We start from the raw sequence: 20,612 nt of genomic DNA, 5'->3' as shown, positions 1-20,612 counted from the left end.
GGAGAAACAGGTCAAAATAACAGAAAAGATGCTCTGGGTTTTTTCAGACTTCAAATACTGCAAAGAAGTTCATATTCAAATTTAAGTAATACAACAGTAATATTTGTACATGTATATAGGAATAAAATATTTTTTATGAGATAGTCCTGATTATTATCACAGTTTTCATGTATCTTGTCATGATGTCAGTCTTTCACATTGCTGTTGGATGACTTTGTTACTCCTGAGGTTTGATTTTGTTGAAATTCAACCGACACTGGACTTGAATGGCCACAATACATCTAGAAATGCTCACTAAATAAAAAATTTGGAATGGTTTCTTATTTTCTTCCACCGCTGTATATAGTTTTGTATTGAAATAAATTAATATGTTGGCACAATTATACTTTTGTCTACATATATCTTCAGATTAAAAGGTATTTAGGATTATGAGAAACATTAAAGTCAGGTGACTCTAAAGTTTCGAGTGGTAGTATAATTAATAGATCTATACTCATTTACATAAACAAAAATACAATGCTAGACCTTACATTTAAATCTAAAGCTAATATTTCGCAAATATGCAAATGAGCGATGCCCCTGGGCATTGGCAACAAGCTGAACTAATGAGGTGAAACATTGCAACAGGCTGCAGCAAAACATCAGGCAAAGTCTATGACAGCAAGCCAAATATAATCAAGCCAACGAGTCCAACGAGGCATTTCTGTCTCCCATTTGTAACATCTGTACTGCATGTAAATGTCCCAACACGTCCACACCCAATAGTTAGTCATCGGAGATCTCCACTGTTTGGACAGTGGTTTATTTTTAGGCTTTACCTGCTCACTCATTACCATGCAGCCAATCAGCACTTCCGTGGCTCTGAGGATGATAAATGGCTCTTATGTGTGTTTTGGTCCTGTGAATTACAGTTGGCCTGCGTCAGTCATCCGCTGCGGTTTAGCATGACTTTAGAACGCCGCTGATCTAATGTCTTGCATCTGCGTGTCTGTGATCCACCGCCACACCTAAATAAGACAGAAATGTGTGTGCCTTTGTGTGTGTGTGTGTGTGTGTAGTTTGAGAGCATAGCAGCTGCTGTCGTCTGCCATCTTACCTCCCAAACATGCACAAACACACACACAAGCCCATAAATACACACAGCTGGAGGGCAGCACTGATCTCTGTGCATCAGGTTTTACCTTTAATGACTAAAGCAGACAGAAAAGCTGGACTTAACACAGGCTGTTCACTTACACGGCCAGCAATACAAGCAGCTTTACAGCCGTGATCCCGATCTTTATGTCTTATGTCCTGTGGCACAAGATGCTCCTTCTAAGGAGATATCTTAAGGCTGGTTCACACTGCACAACAAACACCAACAAACATCACATTCCAGCGCTTGTTGGCTCAGCGTTTTAAACCTCTTGACAGTTTTAAAAATGTCAGAAATGTTACCTGAAAATCTAGCAGCCAACTTCAGGATGTTTGAAATGTTGGTGTTTGTTTAGGCAGAGTGTAATGTTTAGTCTTTATGGCCAGTTTTGGGCACACATTTGTTTTTCAGGGTGGGGATTTTTTAGTTGACTTGTATTGTTTTTATATTAAGCTTGTGATCTTTTCTGTCCTCCAACTTGATATATCATGTCAACTTTGTGCATTATAATATAAAATTATACCTTTTTTTACAGATTTTAGTGTTGCCAAAAAGTTTGCTCTTTTAACCAGGAATGTAAAAAATGTAGTTTACTCTCGCACACAAATGCATACACACTTAAAAACATCACACACATGAGCACACACACACCTGAAGCCTCGTAGGGCGGATTATCTGGCGCTTGGCAGAAAACACTCCCCCATCTCCTGCGCCGGGCCGCGCCGTTTCAGTTCGCCAGCCCGGGGCCAAGCTCCGGTTTCAATGAGGAGGGTAAAATATCCCCCTTCTACCTCTCTTCCTCCTCCCTATCTCTCCCCCAAGAGTCTCTCTTCAATACGCCGGCTTGAGTTACTGCCGCCCCGTGTACCGCCAGCTCCTCAAGAGAGCCACACATACGGCTACCGCTCATTAATTTACTTAGCCATTCTCGCCCTCAATATCAAATAAGATCACGCAGAGGAGGTTTTTGTGGGACACCTGATTTCATTTTGTTTTTTTCTCATCCCGCAGAGAACTCCCACACGCCAGCGCTGGAGCCGGGCAGTCACATGACCCCCGAGGAACACTACCGGCGCATGATGTCAGCTCTGAACGAGCACGGCTCATACGAGGAGCAGCAGCAGCGCCTCTACCAGCTGGCTAACAACATGGGTGTCCCTAGTCACGGTGAGTGTGTGTCACCTGTGTTTGTGTACGTGTATGAGCTCGGTTCTAATTGCCCGCTTTATTTCTTGATTCCACACAAACAGCAAGCGTTCTGCTGCAGAGATTACTGACAATTCTATTTGCGGTCTCAGCCCACCCAACGGTTGGATGTCAGGGTGGTTGATCTGTGAGTACTGCCACACACGGTAGTAAATAACGCTGCCATTGGGCCCTGAGCTTGACTGGATCGATTTGGCCCTTTGATTGGCTGCAAGCCAAACCTCTAAATTACCAACACCATGGAAACTGCGTCTTTTTCTCCTTTTTTTCTTTCGTTTTCAAATTTACGGTCAGCAACGATGCACAAGGGTTGACGGAAATGAGGTTATGAAAAGGATCTGTAAACCGAAATTTAGCAGCATAATGTTGGTTTATTTGTTGTTTATGTTTAAGCCGTGCTTGACTTTTTTCCTCTACAAAAACAGTAATTGTCCCCCGGCTTTTATGGCCTTTTTTCAGCGCCATAAATTTAATCAGTCGCACATTCTTGCAGAATCTGAAAGCGTTCGACTTTAAATTTTATTTGATCAGTAATGATTCTTAATTACAGCTTGCAAATCCAAAGGGTGAACGCTATAAAGGCTTTAATTGCCCCTCTTCTACATCTGTAAGAAATTACTGCCACTGTATGTACCGCTCACGTCTAGGGTTTTATGACGGCGTAGAGCTCTCCGTCACCTGCAGCTAATAGTTTCTCTGTTTTGCCATTGCGCCGAAGCACGACGCAGACAGATCCGCGCACAACACGGTGGGGTGTCAATTCCCTTTCTAATTCTATCAAATCGTTGTCTTGCACAAAAGATTTCACTCTCCTTTTCCTCTCTCCATCTCTTATCGCATCCACCGCAACCACCTAAAGAAGGTGCGCTTATCTGTGGAATGGAATCTAAATGTGAAACCCTGGGCGTTTCCCCTCTGTGGGAAATCCTGCAGCCACGTGATTTGCAGGGTCACCGCCAGTTCCTCCCCTACACTTCTGGAAAAATGTCAGGTGTATGGTTTCATAATAGTTGCCATTGAAAACATTCACCAGGCCAAGGTGGTGTTCCTCCCCTGTGGAATGCAAGCATGCTGGCTTGCCCCTGCACGCTGAGCTCATAAGCCCGTGATAAGGCCGTGCCAGTCAACCACTGCCAACATGTCTGTCTGCCAAGACTTTGATGAGCGTGATACCTACTCTCACCTTTTCACCCAACGGTATAATGTATGAATCTGTGACGATTCTTTGTTTCCATTGATTCTTTAGAGTGTTCTTTATTTTGACCTCCTCCACCACCATCACTTTTGTTAGACTTGGAACAAACTCTTTCTTCACCATCTTCACGTTTGTAGCTTCTGAAATAACCTTCCATGAGAAATTAGAGCTTCCCCACATTTGACATTTTTTAATTCAGTCTTAAGTCTCGTCTGTTTTTATTGGATGTTTTCAGTTTGTTGGTCGATTGGTTGGTCCTGTACATTTTCACCTTTCACATTTTATTATTTGTTGTTCGTGTCTAGGTGTATTGCACTGTTGCAATGCCCATGTTAACACTTAATAATAATAATAATAATAAAGAATTATTACTTTCGTCAAGTCGATTTTTGTGTTCTTCTGGCTGTCCTCAACATTCCCTTCTCACTCCCTCATATTTTACTCGTTTTTTTTTACCGCTGTCCTCATATCGCTTTTAATTTATGTTCCTGTTTGTTTTTCTCTTTTTTGCTCTCTTCAACTCCTCGGTTCACACAGAGCTGCTTTTGACTTCAGCTGCAGTGGGTTTTCATAGAAACCTCTCTGGCGCAGAGAAGCGTCAACCCCAGCTGTGTTCTGTGCATTTTCTTCTGTCTTCTCTTCCTCCACGTGCCTCCATCGCACCTTCCCTCTCCTTTGAGATACCTTCTATCTGGCTCCTTTCTTCATATCTCTGCACCTTCCGTACGCCCCCTTCTTTATACCCCAACACTCGCCTCATCCCATCCCCTCATGCGTCGCGCCTGTGAAGTGTGTCTGGAAGTGTTGATGCAATGCCGGGTTCTATACAGTAGAGGCTCCGAGGGCCCCTTGACATAGGCTGAGAGTAGGGGCCGGGCCCTTCTGACCGTTCCCCCCTCAGACACGCACACACTTCCCCCAGAACTCTCAACGCACAGCCCTGCTTTTATATTCTCTCTTTCTTTCTGTTCTCGTTCTTTCTCGCCAGGATCCCTGCAGAGCCTCCTTTCATGTGTTTGAAGTGGAGGCCCTGAAATGAAAGGCCGTGAAGGAGGCACGGATAGATTCGAGTGTGTGTTTTGAGGGGGGGATATAAGGTGTAGTGTACCTTTAGCTGTGGCTATGAGGTTGCGAGGAATACACCCCATAATCCTTTTACCTCATCACATAGAGGTCTTTCTTGATTCAAGGAGTGAGAAAGAATTAAAAACTCTGAAAACTGAAAAATGCTTTCCACCCTAAACAGGAACTGTCCTGAGCTTTGAAGGGGTATGTTACCCAAAAATACAAATTCTGTCATCGTTTGCTTACTCTTGTGTCATTCCAATCCTGTATGACTTTCTATCTTCTTCAGAACACAAAAGAAGATATTTTGGCCCCCATTGACTTCCATTGTATGGACACAAAACCACTTTTTGACATTTCTCAAAATATCTTCTTTTGCATGCCACAGAAGAAAGAGCCAGGAGGTTTTGAGTGTTAATAAATGACAGAATTGTTATTTTTGGATGAACTATCCCTTTAACACCCCCCCCCCTTACAGCCTTAAGGAATTCTGGATGAGTTGTGCATCTGTCAGATGCACCTGGCACATGTGGACTTGTTGTGCCGAACAGAACCTCTCCGAGGCCTGCCAAAGCTTAGCAACAAGAGTATTTGTGGTGCAGGGGAAACATGACATGAAGTTCACAACCTATTTCAGATATTCACGGAAAAAATGTGGGCCGGTACTTGATGCTGTCTTTCCTTAAAGTAATCATGACAAGTGGTATTGCAAGGGGCTTGATGATGTCATATTAAAAAGAAATGTTTTATAACCAGAGATTACATTTTCTAAGCAATATAAATCTGTATAAAAGGGTCAGTTTTGGTTTCACGCTGACACTGACTTAGACGGGACGTCACAGAGGACACTGAGTGAGAGTGTGGGTGGAAGACACCTGCACAGGTGTCAGGATGTCACGGTTTGAATGAGTGCTGTGCTCGTACATGCAGCCCCAGGTGAGCCTGTGCTAACTCACTCTGCTGCAGGTAAAAGAGAATAATTCATCGCTGTGCATCAAGCAGCAGAAGAGCGAAACCAAGGAAAGAGGCTTCTGAGCTGCTTTGAGCTTTTTTGGTGCTGTTTTATAATACCGTATCATGCGTGCGTACAGACTGCTAATTTCTCCGGTCGCCTGGAATGAGCGTGTGTCCAAACGACAGCCGTTTCTGTTTTTCCACGGTGCTTTTTCTACACAGAAGACTCTTCGTCCTTTTTTTGCCTCGTTCTCTTTTATTCCCTCTCACGGGCTGTTAGAGGTTTGTCCGCTGTCAGTCCGGGCCCCCGCGGGGCAGTGCAATAAACAGATCAATACAGCGGGCCTGTGCACATTAATATCTGTCGTGGTGCCTCCGACCCGATCACTCAGGTCCACACGCCAGCCTCGGAAATGGCCGCCAGCTCCCGGGGGAAGCGTCTAATTAAAAAAGGGCCAGAGGAGAGAGAGCGAGAGATGAGAAAAAAAGGGCCAGAGGAGAGAGAGCGAGAGATGAGAGCGAGCGAGAGGAAGAGAGGGAGGCACGCGGGATGGATTTTCTGTTTAACACCCTTTCATTAGAAAGCACGCTTCCTGTTGTGACCCTGTTAGTTTGGTAATGTCGGGAGATGGTCTGGGCTCGTCGAACATCACAGAATCAAGGCAAAGACAACGGTATCTCAGATACTGACTCTGTATACTCTGCTTTTGCAAATAGTTATGAATTGTCTGCTATAGTGACTTTGTTTTAATGTATTACTTTTATCATGTTTATTGTATTATATTTATCATATAAAACACTGTTTAATTTACATTTATATATATATCCCATAATCAGAGCTGGACTGGGAAGAAAAATTGGCCCCGGCCCTCCACCGAATCTGTCGACGGGGGGGAGGGGTTTGTGCATGCATACGTGTCTTTTGCATTCGCGTTGCGTGCATTCGCATTTATAATACGTCTGTCTAAGCGGCCAACGCCTCCGTTACCGCCCCATACGTTAGCGGCCCACCAGGAAAACGCCCGGTACGCCAGATGGCCAGTCCGCCCCTGCCCATAATGCTTAGCCGTCATCAATGGAAAAAAAAGGGTTATTGTGTAAACAGTGAATAGGGTATGATTTGAAACGTGTTTTCAGGACTAATTTTCAGGTGGATTGAAAAATCCTGCCAATCCCCCATATGGCAGCTAACATATCCAGCTATCAAATTCTTTGACTGAATCTGGACTTTCTGTGCTGCTTCTGAGCTGTATTGACAGATTTGGCAGTGACAACACAGATCGGACACGTTCTTAGATTTAACTGGTCTGTTCCGTTAATTCGCAGAGCTGCTCCGTGCACGTCAGGAAGCCATGGCTGCCATCAGAAACTCGGGAGGGATGGAGGCCCACATCCCCTCTGCAGGCAGTTCCTCCAGCCAGCGGCGTAAACAGGGTCTACCCCAGCACAGAGACGCACACTTCCCTGAGCGGTAAGACACATGTGCCTGTGATGTTGGAACTATATAGTGGTATATGATGCATAATGGTACAATCAGATATACACAACAGAAATTTAGAGTCACAATAAAGCTGGTCTGCATTTGTCAGGTTTCCAATAACAAGCGCTGGACAGAAAACTGCTGCATGGCAATCTCAGCCAATCAGAAGCGTAATAATCTCAGTTTAATATTTAATGTAGTTTGTGGAGTAGGATTTTCACTGCAGAAATAAAAACCAAGTGATGAACAACATGTCCTGTCACTTGTCATATAAGGACACAGGTTAACTTTAGAGTCATCATTTATTTATTTTGCATGTGGTCAGTGTAAGACCATTGACTGGAATCGCACATGTAACTTATTTTACTCTACTAGGGGAAAGGAACACACACAGCTGTGTGCGTCTGTTAGTGTGTCTGTTAGTGTCTGTGCGTGTTTGGTTGATAAATGCCCCCTCTGCGTGGAATCCTCCGAGGCACACTTTAAGACCACGGATACGGAAAGAAACGCCACGCTTTAAAATAACATGAATATTTTACATAAATAATGAAGCCAACATCCGACTCTAATGAATACTGCATGGACGCCGGAGTGGGTGACTGTCTGCGGAAAAAAAGAGAAAAATTGAATTATGCACCAAAGTAATGGAAGAGGAAAAATGGAAATTGGCGCTAAGGCCACGGGAAGAGTCGAAAATCCACTTAATGGGATGTGCCAGTGGGTATGACCTCTGGGTATGACCTCTTTGCGTTCCCGTTCGATTTGATCTTGTCAGGAGGCATTTATAAGGCTCAGGACAGAACGGGTCGCTAGGACAACACACGCTGTTCCCTTCGCAGCAGCACCTCCTCCCCCCCAAATGCTCTCCCGCTCCCTCCCTCCTCATCTCAGCAAGGCCACAGCGCTCGCGGCGCTCCCCTCCACCTCCAAACAAAGCCCGGGCAGCGGGAGTAGGCAGGTAATTGCTTGTCGATTATTTATGTGGCGCGGGAAGCTGGAGGATCGATAATGGGCCGGCGAGGCGAGGCGGTAGGGAGGAAGTGAATTGGGAGGGGTCACCCAGCGTGGGTGGGAGAACTCTGTTCGGCTCCTGGCCCAGCGCAGCATCATGTCAGCAGCTCAGCGTGCAGCTTTGACCAGCCAGCCGCCGCAGCTCCGCCGGCTCACGGTAATTAGCCACACAGGACCGCTGATGTTAACGAGGCCTGCACACTTCCTAGGTTGAGGGTGAGAGAGGGAGGGAGGAGAGGATGTTGTTTTTTTCCGTGCTCCTACACAGTTTTTTATACGTGACTGTAACATTTAAACTCAGAAAAGTGTAAAAATGCGAGAACATTTCGGATAGTTCCGACTTTAAAACAAACTGAATGAGCTGCATACAAAGCCATTGTACCAACTATTTCAATTGTTTATTTTTATAATCTTTTTTAACAATGGCGTCTTTTATCAACTCATGGACAGCAATACGTCTGCGCAGGCTTCGAGCTTTTAACACCGACTCCTGTGTGACATTGCTAACCCCTCATAAAGCATCGACAGAGAACACGGCAGGCTAAAACGGTGAGCCGGAAGCCATTGCTCAAGCTCACCTTTCTATCGACTCTTCATAATTGATTATCTGACGCCCATTAGTGGCTATTGTTAAAAACAAATCATTACCCGGATCAATAGTCCTGCAGCCGCGGCTGGCCATTTGTCTGGGTTTAAATGGCAGATTGCATTTAGGAAATCTGCAAGGCAAATCCTAATGTGTTTGGCATGTGGGGCAGCACAAGCAACAGACAGTGGTCTGGAGGGGGGGAGGTAGAGGAGCAGTGGGTGAGCAAGAGCCTTATGCATTTTAATGTGCTTCCTGTGCAAATGTGTTCCCGCCTCGAGTCGTGGCGAAGCGGGCGCGGTGTGGCGAGCAGCTAATCCCCCACGCTCTTCTCATTAAGGGCCATCCTGTCAGCCCTGCTCTGCTACACACGCACACACTCTCTCACTCGCGTCTGGCCAGTTCGCACACATGCAAACACACGCACACACATACTAGCAACCCTTGCTTTCGGGCAGCGAGCGACGCCGCTGCCACTCTGACAGGTCGTCACGCATGAGCGAACACAAGTGCCGTCTACTTGCCCTACTGCCAGATAGGTTGCGAGAGCTGGAGGGAGATCGACAGATAGAGAGAGAAAGAGAGAGAGGGCAGGGTGGTGGAACGGAGGCGAACGAAGATGTCGAGGTAATTAATCCAGTAAACTGAACAGCAGGGCGTGTGCTGGAAATGAGTGAAGCGAAATTTGAAAGATGAAATGTGTCATTTTTCGATGGTTCAGATTGAAGTTTTAAGTCATTTTTAAGTATGTTTAAAAAAAATCTACACTGATAGTCATATCGCGCAATGCAACGATATGAAAAAAATAACTCGCTGCACCTTTATCTTTAGTATTTTTATAAGATTACACATTATATCGAATAATCCACCATCATTGCGCTCATTTTCCTTGCTCTCTCTCCCTATCAGTCTCCCTCTGTCTCGCTCTCTCAACATCATTTTTCTCTTCCTGTGGGCCAAAGACCCAGAGTGAAACGGTTAATGCTTGTCTCATTCCAAAATTGCTTCCTATAAAAGGAGAAGCACGTCTGCCGGGCACGTCTCCCCATGATTACAGCTAATTACTATCGAGCGGACGCCTCGCGGCCCCAGTCATGCAGCTTTAATTGACCGTTATTCATCTGTGGGCCGCGCAGGGCGGCACAGAGTTTGGCAGGCCTGGCCAGCGCCGCCCGGGCTAATTGTGAGGCCTGAGGGATTAGGCCAGGTGATTACACACTTCACAGTGTAATTACATAAGCATGGCTGGGCTGCCGGCCCGACTCTCGGCCCCAAGGTCACGCGCTGTTTTCTTCCAGATTAATTGGAGCTGCCACAGAAGTGCGAGGCACCGGCGGAAAGCGGTTATACGATTAGCATTAACATTTCAACAGCGGCCCAATCGATCGATGATTTCCCCCCTTCGCGTCCCTCCGTACCTTTCCTCACCCTTCCGTACACGCACGTTCCGTCTCCTCCTCTTTTGCTTTGTTTTTCCTCTGTTTTTCCTCAAGGTTGAAGAGATACAAGGATGGCTTTGTTTAGAAATGATGTAAAAGTTAAAGGGATCGTTCACCCAAGCATGGAAAATTTGTCATCATTTACTCACTCCCATGTAATCCCAAAACCATACAAGCGCTTTCTTCCATCGAACACCAAAGGTGAATTTCTCAAAGAACATCCAGGACACTTATGTATAAATAATGAAAGTGAGTTACAAAAAGAAATTCAACAGCTTAAATGTAAAAAAGATTTTTAAGGTAGAGAAAACTTGCGAACAAATCATTTAGATTCCATTTGTGAACTGATTCATAAAACGACTCGAATCATTTGCTTATGAACGTGGCATAGAGACCTAAATGTTCACCCAAAAAGGAAAATTCTGTCTTTATTTACTCACCCTCAAGTTGTTCTGTATTGATTTCTTTGTTCTGATGAACACAGAGAAAGATATTTGGACGAATGTTTGTAACCAAACAGTTCTTGGCCACCATTGACTACCATAGTAGGAAAAAAATATTTGTAAATTTTGTAAGTAATTTTTCCTACTATGGTAGTCAATGGTGGCCAAGAACTGTTTGGTTACAAGCATTCTTCCAAATATCTTTCTCTGTGTTCACCACTGTCCCTTTAAGTTAACAAATGCATTTTTCCTCATATAAAACTATCATATGGCTTTAGAAGATTTGAAATATAACACAGAAGTCATACTGAACACTTTCATGTCATTGTGGAACTTAATCTTATGTAATTGTGAAAATGACACACCCAGTCATTTTAAATGTATGACAAACACTGGGCCAGGATATTTAAAAATCTTCACCTTTTGTATCCCATCGAGTCGTACGAGTTCAACGTGAGGGTGAGTAAATGATGACAGGATTTTCATTTTTGGTTGAACTGCTCCTTTAAGTAGAGCATAGCGAAATACGCCTTCTCTCCCTCTCTCCTCAGACGCTTTTTTGTCTCTTCTGTTTGGATGTTTATGTGTTTGTGTTCAGCTGCTCCGCTCAGACTTTCTCCCCCTGGAGCAAGCGTTGCTCAGTCACAAGTACAAAGCAACCGCACTGTTCTTTCGCCTGCTTTAGGCGTGTTGGGTTTCATTTATATTTATGCATGTGTGAGTTGGGGGCCTTAGTGAAGAGTTGCAGTAAATGGAGGGGCTTGTATTGGCAGATGAAGAGCATAAACCTTTAAAATGACACCGCTGGATCTCAGTGCATTATTGTTGCCTGGATTTCAACACCTTACCAATATCCAGTCTTTCCTTCGGCTCCAAGAGCAACCTGAAGAAATATCTTCCCTTTTTTCTCTACCTTCCCCTTCCTCTCATTTTCTTCTCCCCCGCCGGGTCTCAATAAAGGTGGTCGCTGTATTGTATACGAACTGGCTCGTACAAAAGGAGAAAAATATAATTGAGGCTACGCGACACGCCACCTCTTTATTGGCTGAATGCGGCGGAGAGAGACAGGAAGAGGAGGGTGTGCTTGCGTGTCGGCGTGGAAGAGGAAGGACTGTGTTAATTAGTGGGTGCTTCAGCCTGTAGCCCGGGCGAGGCTGGGGGGCCGCCCCAGCTGTCGGAGTATGACATGCTCTTATTGTGCATTCAGGCCTCATTACCACAGTGGCAGGGCCGCAGACCGAGGAAGAGCGGGAGCGAGGGAGCAGAGGAGATGATGGTGGCGGAGGTGGGGCGGGGGGAGCCCGGGATACAAACAGCGCTGCTGTCCGCAGCGTGACAGGACTGATGAGGGGCTACGGTGGCTCGCGTACGCCGGAGGGAGCGATAAAAATAACCGATGGAGGAGAACGTAGCATTACCATAACACTGTACAGCCATAGCACCCTCGTGAAATCCTGTATCATCATCACCACAGCGCCACACGACGTGCAAAACATTGTGAAACAGCCTGATCGTTAAAGCAAGAAACGTACATGAATGTTCACAACTTAAGTTATCACAACAGTAGTGGTTAACAAGGTTAAGCCATGTCGTCTTGTATTTATGATCTTGACATATGCTTTCCTGTTAAAACATTTCCTGTTTAAGTCTTACTGTGAACAATTATTTGGTGCACATTTTTTAAGAATATACAGTAAGAAGCATATATACCATGTATGTTTTTTATTTTTTGTGTTTGTTTGTGTGTATACAGAGACATATCGCACCCTCCTCCATTGCTGTCCCCGCAGAATGCTCCTCACATTGCTCTGGGGCATCACCTGCGTCCCCCGTTCCTGGGCATGCCTTCTGCCCTCTGCCAAGCCCCAGGTGAGTGTTACCTCTGCCAGATCAACATAAACACACATGAACTCATTCACACCCAGAGCTTATTTATATGACTACAGACTATATGTCTGCCTATGTGTGTACTGTATATATAGTATGTATAATATACGACTGGTATACAGGTGCTGGTCATATAATTAGAATATCATCAAAAAGTTGATTTATTTCACTAATTCCATTCAAAAAGTGAAACTTGTATATTATATTCATTCATTACACACAGACTGATATATTTCAAATGTTTATTTCTTTTAATTTGATGATTATAACTGACAACTAATGAAAATCCCAAATTCACTATCTCAGAAAATTAGAATATTACTTAAGACCAATACAAAGAAAGGATTTTTAGAAATCTTGGCCAATTGAAATGTATGAACATGAAAAGTATGAGCATGTACAGCACTCAATATTTAGTTGGGGCTCCTTTTGCCTGAATTACTGCAGCAATGCGCGTGGCATGGAGTCGATCAGTCTGTGGCACTGCTCGGGTGTTATGAGAGCCCAGGTTGCTCTGATAGTGGCCTTCAGCTCTTCTGCATTGTTGGGTCTGGCATATCGCATCTTCCTCTTCACAATACCCCATAGATTTTCTATGGGGTTAAGGTCAGGCGAGTTTGCTGGCCAATTAAGAACAGGGATACCATGGTCCTTAAACCAGGTACTGGTAGCTTTGGCACTGTGTGCAGGTGCCAAGTCCTGTTGGAAAATGAAATCTGCATCTCCATAGAGTTGGTCAGCCATCAAAAATAAATAAAAGCTTGTTATGTCTAATCATTTTCATTGTAGTCACCTTTTGTCGAGAATTTGCAGAAATTGGCATTTTATCAACGAGATTTTTGAGGTTGCACCCTAAGATGCTTTTTACAACAAGAGTTCCCATCTATTCTGAGCTCTGATTGGCTGTTCTTTCTTTATTATTCAGTCATCCATTTCAAAAACATTTCGTTTTGTACTGAAGAAAAATGGATCTTTGCAGAATTATATTTTTGTCTACGAACTAATTTCAGACGTTTGCATACACCCTACACTCTTAAAACTAAAGGTGCTTAAAAGGTTCTTTACAGAGATACCATAGAAGAACCATTTTTGGTATCACAAAGAACCATTCAGTCAAAGGTTCTTTAAAGAACCACCTCTTTCTTACCTTTTAATAATCTGAAGAACCTTTTTTCGCCACAAAGAACTTTTTGTGAAGCAGAAAGGTTCTTCGGATGTTAAAAGTTCTTTATGGAACCATTTAGACAAAAAAGGTTCTTCTATGGCATGGTTCTTCGTATAATTATATAAAATAACTGTAATGTAAGTGTATTGTATTATATTTTGATAAATCTCTGAATAGTACTGTACATGTGTGTTATATTTAAACATATGTATCTTTAAATTGTTTGTAAATTTTTTAAGGTGGTTTTACAGTGTTGGATAAATATAGAGTAGCCTATGTTTTCCTGTCCTTTAAAACAGATGTAACATTCTCTTGGTGTTGTCCTATAGGCTATGGTTTCCTGCAGCCTGCTCAGGCAGAGATGTTCGCCCGTCAACAGGAAATTCTTCGTAAACAGAACCTTGCTAGGTAATGCTGCACCTTTAACAAACTTTTTATCTAGGAGAATTATGGTATTTAAATGTTATGAAGTATGTTGTTGATGGTTGAAAATAAAAATCTTGATCGCCCCTGGTCATGATCTGTCAACGTACAGCAAGAGAAGTGTAACAGTCCTTAACAAATGTCGAGTTTTGTATCAGTATACAACATGAGATCAGTAATTAATGGCAGACGTTTTCATTTTTGGTTGAACTGTTCCTTTAATTGTTGATTCAGACAAAAGTAGTCTTTTTCGTGTTATTGCATAATACTTGGAAAAGTGTTTTGTCCAAGCTGTGGTGTGCCTTGCTAATCTCAGATTGTTCCTTCAGGTTGGAAATGTCTGCTGAGCTGTTAAGGCAGAAGGAGTTGGAGAACCTCCACAGGCAGCGACTGCTGGTGGACCCGCTGTGCCTGCATCCAGGGCTCTCCGCAGAACACCCTGCCTTGCGAAGCCTGCAGGAAATCCCAGAGGGCCACCCGCTCCGAGAAGAGCTCAACCGTCGCAACGCCATGCTGGTTTTACGCCACAACAACACCCCATTACTCTCCCTCAACCACCAGGGGGCAGCAGCAGGCACTTCCTCTAAAGACCTTAGCAACAGGAAGAGCTTGAGGAAAGGAGGACCATTCCGGGGAGACCAACAAGGGGGGTCGTCTGAGACTAAAGAGATGCTTGGAGAAAACTTGCGGGATGATGAAACGGAGGGGCTCGATGATGACATGAAAGACTCTGAGCGTCATGCAGATCCTGGGGAAAACCGGCCAGAGAGGATTTCCAAAGCGGACGTTCATGGTCTTAGTTCGGAGGTGTGCCAGGGCAAAGACGTGACCAAGTCTGCTGAAGGGGTGAAAGAGTTGGGAGAGGGCTCTGGAAGACTTAGCGCTCCGTGTAGCTCTACCGGGCCAGAGTCACCGACCCACCATTTGTTCACATCAGGACTGAGCAAAAGTGAGACCAAGTACCTGCCACCAGGAACTATTCCACCTTTACCCACGCTGCCCGGCCACACGCTGCCCTTCGCCTTTCCGTACACCAGCCCTTACTTTCACACAGGTGTGTATAGCTGTTTTAAGTATCTTTTCTTCTAACTTTCTCAACACACTTCTCCTTTAAAACACACGTACACGCTTCCTGTTCTGGTGTTTGTGCAGTCTGCTCTTCAGCTTTAACTATCTGTAAAGGGATTTGGAGCTCAAGTACTATTCCTTATCCTCAGAGATACAGGAAGAACGAGAGAGACAGTGAGTAAAAGACTCCAGCGTGCGAGCAAGCCCAGAGCAAGATTTAATGAAAAATAAGGCCCCTAATGAGGAAGTGACCAACTCAGAGAGAGAGACTGAAGTAACCCTCCACAGGCACTTCAGCAAAACCTGAACATGCACAGAGCATACAAAAACATTTGCCTTACGTACACAAATGGACGATCACAAAAAATGACTTTAGCTGGGGTTTTATATGCAGGGTCACATATTGTTTGGCGTTATTTGACATATTGATCACTAAATACTGTAAGCCGAAACAATTTGGGGTTTTCTCTCACAAACATATTGTTTGCATCAGAAGACAATTATTAAAGGGACGGTTCAAAAATAAAATTCTGTCATAATTTAACACAGAGAAAGATATTTGGAAGAATGCTTGTAACCAAACAGTTCTTGGCCACCATTGACTACCATAGTAGGAAAAAGGACAATTGTAGTCAAAAGTGTCCCAAAACTGTTTGCTTTATTAAATTCTTCAAAATATCTTTATTTTTGTTCGATAGAACAAAGAAATTTATAAAATATTTTTTCCCTATTGTAGCGAATGGTGGACAAGAACTGTTTGATTACAAGCATTCTTCCAAATATCTTTCTCTGTGTTCATCAGAACAAAGAAATTTATACAGATTTGTAACAACTCAAAGGTGAGAAAGACAGAATTTTCTTTTTTGGGTGAACTGTTGCTTTAACATTCAATAGAATACTTCTTGGAACCTCTCCATGTTGGCTCCCATATAAGAATATAATATGGCGTCATTTTAACATAAAATTATTAGTTTTTGTTCAGTTGATGAAAGGAAGTCATATACATCTGAGATTGCGTGAGGGTGAGTAAATGATTAGAGAATTTTCATATTTTCGTATTTCTTCACATATGTGCCGAGCAGCCTCAGCCATCTGAAACACATTACCTGTGATCTCGGTCTCCGGCTGAGGACCTCCCTCAGGAAGGGGCCCTGCCGTTGACCTTTACTCAACTCCGTAATACACAGGGTCAATGACGGAGCTGAGCGTAGGCGCGAGAGGGGACATGGGGCCTTCTGTTTCTAATGATTTCTGTTTCCTCTTGGCCCACAGGCACCATGGGAGGTCTATTCGTGGACGGAGAGGAGACGGGTGCAGCCGAGGACATCAGCAAATGGAGTGTGGAGGAGGTGTGCAGCTTCATCAGCAGCCTAGCAGGCTGTGGGGAGTACACACAGGTGAGGACAAGAGCAGGAGCAGAGCGTTGGGACACCTCCTCCTCCCCTGGCTTTAACAGGGGCTACTGGAGATCCACAGCACTGAATGACGATCACAAGTGCTGTCAATTTGTAGACGAGAACATTAGAGCGCCAACAGCTAGCTTGAGTAGCGTATTTTTAAAAGTTAGATGGCCGCTCTGCGCTGCTCTTATCTTTCTCACTCACAGCTACGTCGTCTCGCACATCACACCACACTGGATGTCCGGCTGTTGCATGCTCGACACATCACCAAAACCTCACCGTCAACCACAGGGCACCACATTTCACTGCTAATAATAAGTGTGCATGAGCTTCTTCGCGTGAACCATGTTGCATGTTGAGTGAGTTGCACGATGATGTACAAGAATATTCAGATCCGAATTTGGGTTATTTTGTAAGCTGTAATGTAAACTCATTAACCTGGTGGCCATAAGCAAAGTCATGTGATGCCATTTATTGAATTTTGGCTCATGTAAACCCCTTAGAATAGTCAACATTAAAGGTCCAGTGTGTAATTTTTGTAAAAATGCAATATAATATACATAACGATGTCTTCAGAGGTGTATAAATACCTTACATAATGAAGCGTTATGTTTTATTACCTTAGAATGAGCTATTTCTATCTACATACACCACGGGTCTCCTTACTTGGTATTTGCCATGTTGTTTCTACAGTAGCCCTAAACGGACAAACTGCTCTACAGAGGGCATTTTGTAAATATGTTATCTCCTTCGGCAAAGAAGCGAAAACATGACGACATCATCTGTGTTCTGTGTCAGCCACCATAGTGCTTCGAAGAGGAGGGGTGGAGTGGCAACCTCACTGCTAGATGGCGCTAAATTCCATACACTGGACCTTTAAATAAACATTTATTTGTAAAAATTATTCAATTTAATGATGTTAGAACATTCAAGCTAAATAAACACATTTTTAAAGCAAATAGTTTTTGGTTCTTTTACAAACATTAAAAGAAATGCTATTCCGTCTGTTTGTGTCATGACATACATTGAGCAATTCATTGCACCATTCAGTATTTTGAGAACAGGATGAACAGAACATGCATGTCTTTTGTTTGGACATTCATAAGAGAATATTACAGTAGCGGTGGAACATGTATAATATAGGTTTTATTCTGAAAGTGATGTGCATGTAAACGTGGCTATGCTTATGAACATTGGCTGAGGTCAGGTCATCTGTTTCAGGTGTTCAGAGAGCAGGCCATTGACGGTGAGACCCTGCCACTACTGACGGAAGATCACTTACTCAACAATATGGGCCTGAAACTGGGGCCTGCCCTCAAGATCCGCTCTCAGGTAAAGCACTTTTTTAGTGCTTGTTTGGTTGGATATTTGCAAAACCCAGTGCCAAACACAAAAGGGTACTAATAATAATGGTTTGCAGCAAAAAATAATACCAGTTTTGTCTTTTATTCTTTCTACATGTCACTTTTAATCATTTATCTGAACACACATTCAAAATGAATCATCTTACATTGCTGTTATTGTTCATCCTCATGCATTTCCTGTCGGGTGTACTCCATGAGAAATAACGCTGGCATGTGGCTGTTTTCCTCAGGTGGCGCGACGGATTGGCAGAATAATCTACATGACCAGCTTCCCGCTGGCCCTCCCACTGCCACCATCTGCTCTGCGCCCCACAGACAGAGACCCCCTGCCCGCTGAGACCCGCCCTCCTTCCACCGGCAGCACTTCCTCCCCATTCAGCGTTCCCCCTCCCGCCTGCCGCACCTCCCCCAAGCAGGAGAACGGAAACCCCTCGTCAGCGGGAGCTTACGACTCCACTAAACCTCCCTCGTAGAATCGACCATTAAAACTCTTGACTGCTTCTCCATATGGCAGAGGCAGCGCTCCAGGGAGGAGGTAAAGATGGAGAGAGGGCATGAAGGGGGCCCTCTTTGAACTATTCTTTCCTTCCTCTTACACCCCTCATCCCCTCACCCCCCCTCCCAAAATAAAAAACAAACTTGAGGACCTTGATGCAGAGGCACTTAATCTTTGTAAGAAAAGTGTGGAGAAATGTGTCGGAAGAGAGACGCTCAAATACGGGCTGAAACAGCTCCACCCTGCGCAGGGGCTGCGAGGGAGCCAAAAAATCCAAAGATGTGCAAATAGGGACTTGGGGACGAGACAGGAAGCGTTCGAGTGTGCGAGAGAAGACAGCTGCTCTTAAACAGCGCGCCAGAAGGAGGGAGGAAAAGAGCTAGCGCGCGAGGTACACGTATGACATTCTTTTGTGGCAGACGTCGTAGTTAAGCATCCCTCGCCGAGATGAACTCTTGTGGTACCCTGCAGTCTCAGCGTGGGGAAACTTTGAAAGACAATTTCTTCTCCTGCTTTCGCAACGCCGCCTCCAACTTCCAGTTGTCTCCAATTCTCGGGAGTTTGTTTCGAGAGACTAAATCCCCCAAAGCGGAGTAAATAAAAGAACAGGATGGAACTCATTTGCTGTCTTGACCAGTGCAACTATGCATTCCACAGTCCAAAACCAAAGATGGATGGATGTGGAATTTTCAACCGAGATCGAATGTTGATCTCATCCAGCGGTGAAAACAAGGTACACGGATACAGCACCCTGTGGTGGAAGTCAGAAATGACCTCAGAAAGATGGAAAGCACTTAAAACTTCCTGTGACCAAAAGCCATCAGCCAAAGCAATGGCCCGACCTCTCACCTGACAAACGTCTGGGCCCATTTCAGTTCCACTAACCTTGAATAAAAAAAAAAAAGAGGAGCATATGTATGTCCATACATGGATTTATGCCATTGTGAGGTCACAATAACTGCTGTGGAAATGACACGTTGTCGTGAATTGTACAGAAACATGCTCAAGATGAGAATATACTGAAGATAAGTGGTACGTTTTGTTAAATGTAGTTGCACGAGTTTAAATCTTTATTACTGAACAAAATGTGACACGGTGGTACTTTTGTTCAACTTTTCTGTTTGCTGTGTATACCAGTTGTAATAATCATACGCCCCGATCTTTAACGCCACTTCAGCATATAAACGAGGAAAATAATATTTATAGGATTTTTTTTTGCGCGACAAAATATTAAATCGCCCTTAAATTGATCCCAAAGAACAACACTTTCCTCTTTGTTGCAGGGAAACGGAAGGCACAATGCTCTTTATGCAAATCTTTGAAATTGTTTTTTTTTTCTTTTTAAATATGTAAGCAATTAATTCAAATCAGCTCTAGATTTCCCATCAACATTTTGTCTCCATCCTATTTTTCTATTCTCTGCTGGGTGAAATAAATCCTATTGAAAAACACACCGATTGTTTCTCTGAGTAATGTGTTTATTTCCAAACTCCTCTGCAGTAGCGCAGGGAGTGGCGGCCCCAGTAGAGACGGTAAATCCCATGGTTAGGGAGGAGCACGTGTGGGGGATAAGTTGCAGAGTTCAGGTCAACAACAGCTGTCAGAGCGTCAGGTTCAGTGGCAGGCCAAGGCCCCCGTGGCCCCGACTCTCAGGGACGCTCGCCATCCGCCCGTCTCTTTTACCGCACCCATGACTGCCAGCGCCAGGTGCTGTGTGTGATAGACTGTGCTCTTGAGTGATAGACCAGTAAACCTGTTACCCAGTCACAAACACGGGCGTGACGCAGCTCTGGCGGAAAAAAACTGAATTTCTGCTAATACGGCCCAGCTGCTGTACGGTCACGGTGGCCTGAATTTAACTTTAGGTTCTGAATAGCACCTTAAGCTGGCAGTTAGCGAAAAGTGTCAGCATATTTATGCGCACATTCCTGTTATGATAGGAAAGATTCTGAAGCCACAGACAACAGCTGTTACAGTAGGTGAGAAAATGCAATTGTAAGTGCAACAGTTGATTTAAAACTTCAAGAAATAAGTTGTTTTTCAACTTGGTCTTTCTTAACTAATGTCCTACAGCACCACTAGAGCTTTGTAAAGTTCTGGCAGCACGAACTCTGTTTCTAAACATTTTGGAAAAAGCCAAGCCGTTGCAGAAAGTGACGTGAAACCACTGGAGGGGAGAGATGTTTTGGCGAGAGAACAGGCTGCTCTCTGTTTCTTCTCTTCCTCTCTCCCCACCTGGGCAGCACAGCCTGGCAGCGGATGATACGAGAGCCTGGCAGCCCGATGCTCGGGGCC

General features: G+C 44.2%; 1 protein-coding gene across 2 annotated transcripts in view; it reads left to right on the top strand.

Annotated features, from left to right (window-relative positions):
• samd11 (sterile alpha motif domain containing 11) overlaps nucleotides 1-19,763 on the top strand; it is a 53,782-nt gene extending 34,019 nt beyond the window's left edge. Inside the window, exons 6-13 of one of the 2 annotated variants that reach the window (XM_057319897.1) lie at nucleotides 2,147-2,302; nucleotides 6,882-7,026; nucleotides 12,268-12,383; nucleotides 13,896-13,974; nucleotides 14,319-15,043; nucleotides 16,330-16,406; nucleotides 17,679-17,789; nucleotides 18,052-19,763. In XM_057319897.1, coding sequence (XP_057175880.1) covers nucleotides 2,147-2,302; nucleotides 6,882-7,026; nucleotides 12,268-12,383; nucleotides 13,896-13,974; nucleotides 14,319-15,043; nucleotides 16,330-16,406; nucleotides 17,679-17,789; nucleotides 18,052-18,294 — 1,652 coding nt within the window. In that variant the 3' untranslated portion in view covers nucleotides 18,295-19,763. Of the gene's footprint in view, nucleotides 1-2,146; nucleotides 2,303-6,881; nucleotides 7,027-12,267; nucleotides 12,384-13,895; nucleotides 13,975-14,318; nucleotides 15,044-16,329; nucleotides 16,455-17,678; nucleotides 17,790-18,051 lie in introns of both variants that reach the window. The other variant, XM_057319896.1, reaches the window with a different exon arrangement.
• The last annotated feature ends 849 nt before the right edge of the window (nucleotides 19,764-20,612 follow it).

Source organism: Triplophysa rosa, linkage group LG21, assembly GCF_024868665.1.
Source record: "Triplophysa rosa linkage group LG21, Trosa_1v2, whole genome shotgun sequence".
NCBI lineage: Eukaryota > Metazoa > Chordata > Actinopteri > Cypriniformes > Nemacheilidae > Triplophysa > Triplophysa rosa.
The sequence above is the reverse complement of the archived record's forward strand: the minus strand, read 5'-3'. Positions and strand labels throughout refer to the sequence as shown.